General features: G+C 35.0%; 1 protein-coding gene across 1 annotated transcript in view; it reads right to left on the reverse strand.

The window, feature by feature from the left end:
- The window catches only part of LOC145265659 (uncharacterized), a 95,546-nt gene that overhangs the window by 71,851 nt on the left and 12,483 nt on the right, over positions 1–11,212 (reverse strand). The window contains exon 2 of the mRNA XM_080121724.1: positions 9,255–10,054. Coding sequence (XP_079977850.1) covers positions 9,255–9,920 — 666 coding nt within the window. The 5' untranslated portion in view covers positions 9,921–10,054. The remainder of the gene's footprint in view (positions 1–9,254; positions 10,055–11,212) is intronic.

Consider the following 11,212-nt stretch of genomic DNA (forward strand, 5'->3'; position numbering starts at 1 on the left):
GCATATATACCCATCTCAGAGGCAATTTTATCGGGGAGGTCATTTATGAATATCAGGAACAGCAGAGGACCAAGGATAGATCCCTGGGGCACTCCGGCATTTATATTATATTGTTTAGACGTACGACCGTCGAGGACAACCTGGATTTTTCTCTTATCTAAGAAGGATTTAATTATGTTAAGTATTCTACCAGTGATACCGTAAGATCTAATCTTCCTGAGGAGACCCTCATGCCATACCCTGTCAAAAGCCTTAGATATATCTAGAGCTACCGCTCTGCCCTCTCCCGCTTTGTCCAGTGAATGGTATATGCGTTCAGAGATTACAGTGAGGATGTCTGCCGTGGAACGGGCTTGTCTAAATCCATATTGATGGTCGGTCAGAAGTTTAGCATCTGTAAGGTGCTGGACTAGAGCATGGTTAATTAAGGTCTCAAATATTTTGGCAAAAAGTGGGAGGAGGCTAATAGGGCGATAATTTAATGGGTCAGTTCTTTCGCCAGAATTCTTGAATACTGGTACCACAGAAGCAGTTTTCCAGCAGCTCGGAAAGCAAGATTCATTAAGGCATTTGTTGTAGAGTTTGGAGAGAACTGGAGCTACTTCGGCTGAGCACTTTTTTAATAGCACAGCTGGGATGAGGTCGGGTCCACATGCTTTGGAAGTGTCAAGGTTTTTTATGATAGCATGCACCTGAGCAGGGGTGATTTCCAGATCGTCTAGCTTGGCGTCTGTCCGCATAGGAAAGTCAGGTAGGGGGTGGTTTAAAGGGTCCAGTGTAGAGTTGGAGGCAAACCGACTGGCAAGCATGTTAGCCTTCTCGGTTGCTGAGCAAAGAACCTCGTGAAAATATTTTTTTCTAATGAATAAAAGTGAATAAAATTTATTTTTACAAGGATCTTTATGCATTTATCTATCCAATAAACATAAAAGTACGGATAAAAACCCATTTTTTTGTTATTTTTAAAAATGTAACTTATATTCTAATACACATAAAAAGAAAAACACAATTCTAAACAGTTATAACAAATGATTATATCTTAGAATAGAAATTTTAATAATTGTATACATTTTGTGCTTTCCGTTATAATTGTAACAAAATTGTTAAGACTATAAGGAGCAAATAGATAAATAAATATCAAATTTACGAATGTAACGGTAGATATGATTGTAGATGCGTGAGAATTATGGGCTTCTTCCTCCCCCCCTTCTCTTTCTTTCTTTCCCTTCTTTTCCATCTCCCCCTCCTTTCTTTCCTCGTTCTCCTTTTTCTCCTCTTCTTCTTCTCCCCTCTTCCTTTTTCTTCCCTCTCCCTTGACAGATCTATATTAGTTTGACAGGGATGTAACGAGAATGTGCAGTAGGGAACGGGGGGAGGGGTACATTCTCTGACTACTGCAAAACCTGGGTCATATTAGAAGCACTCTATAACTGAATTACTGTCTTTAAATCTAAAACTTCTTTAGCGTGAATATTCCAAAACACTAATAAAATTCACAATCATCCCTTAATTAACACGATACACACAAGTGTATTAAGGATTTGAGACGTGTAAGGCACACCCACGCAAATAACATCTCTTTCCGTCTTTCACTGTCTCCATCTAAGCTTCTTAAGCCTCCACCCTGTTTATTTTATTCCTACACCCCAATGCAAACTAAAACTCACATCCCTTTTAATCTTATTTACACAAAGCTAAACCTCTTGTTTCTATTTCTTAATGACCTTTACCGGAAGATGACCTGAGATTTTCATTGCAAATTCTGCTTTCATATAAGCTATATCGCCTGGAGAGGTCTCTAGTTACTAAAAAACTAGGTGGCTGAAACATGTTCATGGCTGTATATCAACACATTACTGCTTATGTAAAAACAAATAAAAATATACCTTGCTCTACTTCGGTATTAAGCACTCTTTTATTAACCTCTCTATACTTCACTGGTTACCTTACCTCTGAAAAATAACAACCTCAAATTTTATATATATGACCTCAAATTTTATATATATATATATATATATATATATATATATATATATATATAAAATTTGACGTTATATATATAAAATTTGAGGTGGTTATTTTTCAGAGGTAAGGTAACCAGTTTAGCCCGGCTTTGATCGGGCCCTATGTACTGTTCATAACTTTATGCGCTTATATATATATCCGAAAGGATGAAACACTAGTGTCTGTAGGTATTTAATTATTATAGTAAAAAAATAATTATGACAGCCCCTTTAAGAAATTCGTTTCTTATCGTTGAGCACTTTCAGTTGAATTAAAAAGTCGGTCAATTTAGCTCTTATGCGTAGATCATCCTATAACGATTTGATCACTGTCTGTCTGACGTAATGAACATTTAAATTAAAATGTTTAAAATTCAACGCTATTTCACACGGTTAATAGTAGCCGAATTGATACGGCCTCCGCTAATCAAGCCAGAGATGTCTCGTGTCGCGGGGTTTGAATCGTTCGACTGGTAGTAATCGTGACACCCTGCACTGAAGAATCCCGAAAGGATGAAACACTAGTGTCTGTAGGTATTTAATTATTATAGTAAAAAAATAATTATGACAGCCCCTTTAAGAAATTCGTTTCTTATCGTTGAGCACTTTCAGTTGAATTAAAAAGTCGGTCAATTTAGCTCTTATGCGTAGATCATCCTATAACGATTTGATCACTGTCTGTCTGACGTAATGAACATTTAAATTAAAATGTTTAAAATTCAACGCTATTTCACACGGTTAATAGTAGCCGAATTGATACGGCCTCCGCTAATCAAGCCAGAGATGTCTCGTGTCACGGGGTTCGAATCGTTCGACTGGTAGTAATCGTGACACCCTGCACTGAAGAATCCCGAAAGGATGAAACACTAGTGTCTGTAGGTATTTAATTATTATAGTAAAAAAATAATTATGACAGCCCCTTTAAGAAATTCGTTTCTTATCGTTGAGCACTTTCAGTTGAATTAAAAAGTCGGTCAATTTAGCTCTTATGCGTAGATCATCCTATAACGATTTGATCACTGTCTGTCTGACGTAATGAACATTTAAATTAAAATATTTAAAATTCAACGCTATTTCACACGGTTAATAGTAGCCGAATTGATACGGCCTCCGCTAATCAAGCCAGAGATGTCTCGTGTCGCGGGGTTCGAATCGTTCGACTGGTAGTAATCGTGACACCCTGCACTGAAGAATCCCGAAAGGATGAAACACTAGTGTCTGTAGGTATTTAATTATTATAGTAAAAAAATAATTATGACAGCCCCTTTAAGAAATTCGTTTCTTATCGTTGAGCACTTTCAGTTGAATTAAAAAGTCGGTCAATTTAGCTCTTATGCGTAGATCATCCTATAACGATTTGATCACTGTCTGTCTGACGTAATGAACATTTAAATTAAAATGTTTAAAATTCAACGCTATTTCACACGGTTAATAGTAGCCGAATTGATACGGCCTCCGCTAATCAAGCCAGAGATGTCTCGTGTCGCGGGGTTTGAATCGTTCGACTGGTAGTAATCGTGACACCCTGCACTGAAGAATCCCGAAAGGATGAAACACTAGTGTCTGTAGGTATTTAATTATTATAGTAAAAAAATAATTATATATATATATATATATATATATATATATATATATATATATATATATTTATATATATATATTTGGTGGAGACTGCAGAGGTCAAATTTTTGTTTAACTTTGATCTCAATTTTGGCCCCTTAACATTTGTTTTGGGCTCAAATCAAATTAAAAAGTTTGACTCATGTCAAGGTAACCTACATCTAAAATTTCAAGTGTTTAGACCCAAAATTGGCGGAGGAGTTTGGTTGAGTTCTGAAAGGTCAAATCGTTGAATTTTGACTCCTTAACAGCCAAATTTCTGTCCGAAAACGGATTTCAACTGTTTAGACCAAAAATTGACTGAGTAATTTGGCAGAGACCGCAGAGGTCAATTCGTTTTTAATTTGACCCTATTTTGACTCCTTAACATTTAGTGTTTTGGTTTCAAATCAAATTGAAAAAGTTGATCCATGTCCAAGGAACCTACATCTAAAATTTCAAGTGTTTAGACCCAAAATTGGCAGAGGAGTTTGGTAGAGTTTTCAAAGGTCAAATCGTTGAACTTTGACCTCTTGACAGCCAAATTTCTGGCCGAAAACCGATTAAAAAGATTTTCCCAAATTTCAATACCCCTTATGTCAAATCTCGAGTTTGTAGACTGAAAATTGACAGAGTAGTTTGGTAGGGACATGTACACACACACACACGCAGACATTTTCACTATATATATATATATATATATATATAAGTAAAAATATTTAAATAAATATTAAAAAATAAATTCATAATTACAAATAATACGTCCCAACGGGTGAGGCAACTAGAATGTAAACAAACGGCAGATAACTTCTCTCTTAAAAATCGCTCAGAGAGTGAAAACAAAGAAGAAAAAATACCACAGAATCGCTTATAAAAAAATAAATCAATCAATAATCTTATATGTGTGTGTGTGTGGGGGGTTGATCCATATCGGTTTCTAGAGATCTATAAAGACTTCCTACTCATTTATTATAGTTTATTCCTTTTCTCAATTATCTAATCAAACCACTGCCCCTTACCTGGATAATCACCACTGTTTAAAAAGTCCACAGCCTCATCCCATACAAAAGATAGTTACCATAGAAACCCATCAGATGGACTAAATGGAAACAACTTCCACACACGATTTTAGATGCAATCGGAAACTTTTCTTTTATCCGGGCGGGTCAAGTCTTGCATGAAACTTGCATATGCATTTTAACTCACGCCATGGATCAATTATTTAAATAGGTGGATCGGATGAAAATTGGCTTTAATTATGCCTGGGTCAAACAACGGATTGCTGACCATGCGGAAGTCACCTGGCCGTAACAAAGATCTGTCGATCATTCTCAGCTTGTGTTCATATCTACCTAGCGATGCTTTTTTTTTTATTATTACATAGAAGTCACGATTTATCAAGGCCCAAAGGCCACTCGAGGATAAGGGTTAAAGAATGTACAGTAGTCAATGGGACAATATCATAGGGATCGTTAGTAGTGAAAATTTGGTAAATTAGATTACTTAAGGGGAACGGCTCATCGAGAACTTGTTCACGTTGGACTTGAAGACGACCATATTGTAGTCAGCTAGAGAGTCGTCGGAATTATTGATAGTGGTTTCAACTAGACGACTGTTTCTCATGAAAGTTTGTCGAGTGGAGGGGGACCATAGATTGGAGCTCAGACAAGCACTTGCCATGAAAATAAGAAAAAAGTAGAGACAGGCTTACAACGTCTCTTCTGTGAGAAAGAGGTTGCAGGGAAGAGAAAAGAGCATCCCCTACTAGGCTACAAAGTCTATTTTGAACTCTGTCAAAGCAGGATAAGTCCTTTCTAGCAGCTCCTGCCCAGATGTGGCAACAGTACTCCATCCTTGGACGTACCTGGCTCTTATAAAGGTAGAAAATTCCATCAGCAGTAAGATATCTATTGGATCAATAGAAGGATCTCACCATTTATCCAGCGACCTTGGCAAGGGATTTCATGTACGTGTTCCATTTCAGATCAGGAGTAAAGGTCAAGCCCAAAAGCTTGTCAAAGCATGAAGCCTCCCCAAGACGTGAGCCATTCATTTCAATTGATGCCAGATATTGATCAGAACGTTGATGATGTAAAGATAGAACCCCCCCTCATTCACATCTTTCTCTCTCTCTCTCTTTCTCTTTCATTTCTTTTACTAATGTGTCTATACGTTTATCAAGGCACAAAGGCCAATCGAGGATAAGGGTTACTGAGATTAACAACATCTTGGAAAATTGGAAACGATGGGTTTATTTTTTTAAACTCTTCTTCCCTGAAAACAAACATGGCGACCAATGAAAACAATTCTGAATGCAGACCCAAATACTCCTAAAAATCAACTTTTCAAAGGTAAGTCTTTAGTTGGTACTCTAGTGCACATTCATTGCCCTTAGATTATAAATGTTGGGTGACACAACTTGAAGATAACCATAAATATATAGATAAAATAATAAAAAAAAGCGAAATTTAAAAAGCAAAGGTAAAATTGCTTTTTTTTTTTAAAAGAAAAAGAGGGCTAGATTGTAAATGTCAGCTTACATAATATGAAGAATGCATAATGAGAATGGATTCAGTTGAAATGTAACAGTGCACGAACGCATGCATGGCAGTAGCAGCAGCTGTGCAGCAGCCAGCATATGCAGATGACAGAGCCGTGTGCGAGGTGACGTCACAGCAAGGAAGAAGGAGAGAAAAAAAATTATAGATAAAAGAAAAAACGTGTCCTGAGAAGGCCAGGAATAGACGTGTTACAAATGACCAGGCCATGTGCTAGGAAGAAGAAAAGAAAAAGATTATAAAAATAAATGAAAAACGTGAACCCTTGATGTTAGGGAGACAGATAGAAAGACATAGATCATAGATCAGTTGTTATAGTGGCAGCGTCGTTATCTTAAGATTGCACGTTCAAGTCAAGATATCAGATATATTTTTTTTTTCGATTTTTAAAGTTTTTGGTATTGAAATATTAATAGGGTTATTTATGTCATTTTTTCTGTTCGTTTTTTTTCTTTCTATTTTTCCATCATGTTCACTGGTTTTTTTTTGGGTTTTTTTTTTTGCTTTTCCGATTTTTTTAAGAAGGTTTAACATTTAAACAGGATCATTTATGAAATTTATTATCCGTTCGCTTATTTTATATTTTTGCATCATGTTCGCTGTTTTCTTTGTTTTTTGTTTTTGTTTTTCTGATTTAAAAAAAAAAGTTATAATATATAAACAGGGTTATTACGTTCGCTTATTCTTTATTTTCCATTTTGTTTTTATTTTACCCCCACCACCACCACCCACACACACACACACCTCCAATCACCCGGGCAAGAGTGATGGGGAAAGATGTGCCCTAAACATGGGCCGAACAAAGTACCAACAAGGCAGAATCTTGTTAAGCACATTGGAGTACAAGATAACTTTTGAACAAGAGACAAGGCGTTATTCTGGAAGTACTTGTAAATAAATGTCTGCTGTTTTAGCTGAAAAAAGCGGCACTAGAGACCTCAAATGATTGGATTCTTTACAGACTGTTCTTTTATGGGTCTTTAGCCGGTAAAAAAAGTTTTAAGGGGTCAAAAATGGTTCAAAATTGAAAAAATCGTTATACATTTTTTACATTCAGCTTAGTTCATTTCTAACTTTCTACTCAGTTCATATGCATGTCACGTTGGTACAGAGGTAACGTCACCAGCTATGAATGCTACAGTTTCGATTCTAACTGATAGCACCCAAATACTTTTTTGGGCTTTTGAAATCACGACCCTATAATAATATATACGAAATCTGGACAAATTAAAATATTATATTTAAGCATATTTTATGCCCAGGCAAGTTGTGCGTCTCCCTGCTAGTAAATAAATAAAACCTCACCCACATGACGTGTTCTCGTTGGGTGTTTCCAATATGGGGAATCGATTTACTAGAACGTTGTAATTAAAAACTGAGCACCCCTTTCAAATGTCTAAATAGATTAGTGTCCAATCGATAATAATCCCTTGAAAAAATTGCAAAAAACCGAAAAGGAAAAAAATTATAAGGGGAGGGGGGCATTGTGCAGGTCTGCCCGAACTATAAGAATTGTTTTGCACAAATATTTTTTTTGTTTATAAGAAAATGATCTCTGAGTTATCATTAATTATTGATTGTCTTGATTTGAAAGTAATCTAGTTAATTTCGGATTTGCCCTAAGGCCTGATATCCCAGCTGCAGCTGAGAGAAACAGCATACTAGCTGTCACCAGAGCAACCCAACCACAACATCTGACAACGAATGGCCAGCTAACGTGTTAAAAGGATTGCCACACAGACTTAGGGTCATCCACTTTTTATGCATTCTGAACATCAAAGCAGTAATTTCCAGTGACCAGTAAGTGCCTAGTTACGTTTTCAGGGGTCTATCACTAGACAAAATAAAAATGTAACCACTCGGACTTAGGGTTAATACACATCATGCCTGCCCGTTAGTGCTCTCTTACATCGGATGGCAAGGCCTGGAAGGATGAACCTCCTAGAGCTACCAAGAACATTTTTTATCAGTCTGACAACAAAAAGGTCACCGAAATGATCCAGTTTCTGTCAGGCTGATTGTTGAACCTTTTGATGTCAGGGTCGCAATAATTCCCCGCAAGAGTATTAGACTCGGGATTTTTATAGTGCTTAGAAAAGTCCATTACTAGGTGTATCAAAATTTTTGTAGGAATTTTTGACACCTCTAACACGAAACTGCAAATAAAATATAAAAAACTCGTAATTTCTATTTTAAAAATGGGTTGTTTATTTTCTTTATGGATTATACTTCCAAAATAAACTATTAAAGTTGTATAAAAAGTAATAGAAATATTTTTAAAAAAATAGTAATTAAATTAATTGAATGTTACGAGTTCAGTATTTTTCAATTTTTAAACTTTAAAAATCTATCAAAATTTTTCTATTGATTCTATTTTTACGATATTTTCAGAGTCAATGTGAAATGCTCTTTCCAATAAACCAAATATAATATTTTAGACAAACGATTTTTTTTTAATTCATGCCCTCCCCCCATTTTTCAAATGTCTATTAAAAAGTAAATAATTAATTTATGTACCAAAGTTTTATATATCACAAATTGGAAATAAAGGATCAATAAATAATATATTCAAATTTAAAACAAAAAAAAAGCAGTGTTTTTTAGAAATTTACCTGTAAAGTCCGAAGTTTAAAACCTTTTTTAAAAAAAAAACACGTTGTTTTTTTTTTTATTTTTTTTTTTTTTTATTTTGTTTTTTTTTGTTTTTTTTTAAATGAAACCTTGGTCCTTGCTCCTTTAACTGAAAAAAAAAATTAGGGCTTGAATTACATTTTTCGAGGAGTTATAAGCTTCGAAAGATATTCAATAGTTTTCACGAAATTTCTGACACTGCTAGTCCATTACTAGTGAATGGGTAAGTCAACATAACATAAGTACAGGTTCATTTTTTTGTTTATCATACAGCTTTTATTTATTTTATTTTTTGTAAAAAGATGTTTACATTTCAATTTGAAAGGCAAAATGACAATGGAAAAAAAAAAATGTTTCATAACAGAAATACAAAATGTTTTAAATCGTCAAAAATTTTTGCACCGACCTTATATTAGATTGAATAATTCAAATAATAATAATAATAATAATAGTTTTTACTTACTCTTTGTCTCCTTTGCTTTTCTAAAGTTTGGGCGCTGTCACGGATACCCTTGATGACATTGTCGTTTTCTTTTTTCTTCTTAAAGTCAATTTGCTGGTTTATCTTTTCTCTCTCTCGTGCAATTCTATTTTCTTTTACCAATTTCTGATGGATGGTCCTGTGATGCGAATTCTTCACCAACCACTGGTTTCCTGTCGTTCGATGGCTATCCTGTCCAACTGCAGTTTTCGTCTGTCGTAACTTCAAAAAACATGTCACTGCAAACAGCGATGAACTTAGAGGTTGAACCTTAGTAGTACTGTCAGGTTTCATCTTTTGATTAACAGGGGTCGTCCAAATTCGGGTGTAAGAATTCGGACTGGATTTCTTATAAAATTTAACGCCACATCCATCTACCACAAGGTTTTCCATTAGTGTAGCTCTGATAGTTTTATCGTTTTGATGAGCATTGCAATTGAGATTCTCCCCTTCGGCTTTAGGTATTTCACCCTGAGTACCTTTAGTTGTGTGATAGGGTTTCTGTCCACAGCTAATATCGATTCTATAAGCTTTCGGTCTTGTACTCGTTTTGATGCTTTCGGTCGACAATTTCTCTTTCAACCAGATCACGCATTGTTTGGATTTGAGCTGCTGTAGAGTAACATCCTCCATTCGAGGGGAGGCCATTTCGAAGAGACTCTTTTTGAGCCTTTCTTGATTTGATGACTTCTAATACTCTGATGCTGAGTAAGTTTTGGGGGAAAGTAAACAAAAAATTCACTCAGACATTATACTGTATAATCCTTTTGGAAACGTTGGATCTGAAAAAAGATGAAATAATAATAATAATAATAATAATAATAATAATAATAAGAAGAAGAAGAAGAAGAAGAAGAAGAAGAAGAAGAAGAAGGAAGAAAGAAAGAAAGAAAAGGAAGAATATTAATCTATGTATCTATAAAAGTGTGTGTGTGTGTGTGTGTGTGTGTGTGTGTGTGTGTGTGTGTGTGTGTGTGTGTGAGAGAGAGAGGACACTTTTCAACCTATTCGAGACTTTCTTGATTTGATGGAGTCTAATACTCTTTGGGAGAAAGTAAAAAACAATTCACTCAAACATTATACTGTAAAATCATTTTGGAAATACTGGATCTGAAAAAAGATGTGAAGAAGAAGAAGAAGAAGAAGAAGAATATTAATCTATATATCTATAAAAGTGAGCATGTGTGTGTGCGCGCATGTGTGAGGACACTTTTCAACCTATATACCCAACAAATTTTTTATCTACATACTTGAAATTTAGTACAGACGATATTCAGATATGCAGAAAACTTTTGAATCGGTTTTCATCCGGAAAAAATGGCTGCTAAGGTGTCGAAATTGAAAAATGGTACTGAGGGTCGTCGGATTTTTATCTGTTTGTCAACTGTGTCATGAATGCATATGCGCAGCCTAAAAAAAATGACACCTTCTTTATGTTAAGAATAAGTATGCTTAGAAAACACCTTTTATAGATCGTACCAAGCTGGTGTAATGGTTATCGTACTTAACTCACTGTTTTTACGTTTTGGTTTAGATCTCAGCTCAAGTATTTTTTTTTTTTTACTTACAAGAAGTGAACTGTTGAGAAAAAACATAATACTTTATTTTTTTTTTTTTAAAGGAATTTAATTTTACGTTTAATACCGGGCAACGCCGGGTACATCTGCTAATAATCTATATATCTATAAAAGTGGGAATGTGTGTATGTGTGAGGACACTTCTCGACCTATATACTCGACAGATTTTTGATCTTAAGACTTTAAATTTGGTATATAGGATATATGGAAAACTTTTTAATCAGTTTTTTTATCCTAAAAAAACGGCTGCTAAGGGTTCAAAATTTTTCGGTCAGTTTATTAAAAATGATGAAAGCTGTTGAAACACTGAGCCAATAAAATCACAGCTACCAATGTTATCTAAAAAAAAAAAACAAAAAAAAA

The sequence above is a fragment of the Euprymna scolopes genome, chromosome 40, assembly GCF_053919585.1.
Source record: "Euprymna scolopes isolate OS-2025 chromosome 40, ASM5391958v1, whole genome shotgun sequence".
NCBI lineage: Eukaryota > Metazoa > Mollusca > Cephalopoda > Sepiida > Sepiolidae > Euprymna > Euprymna scolopes.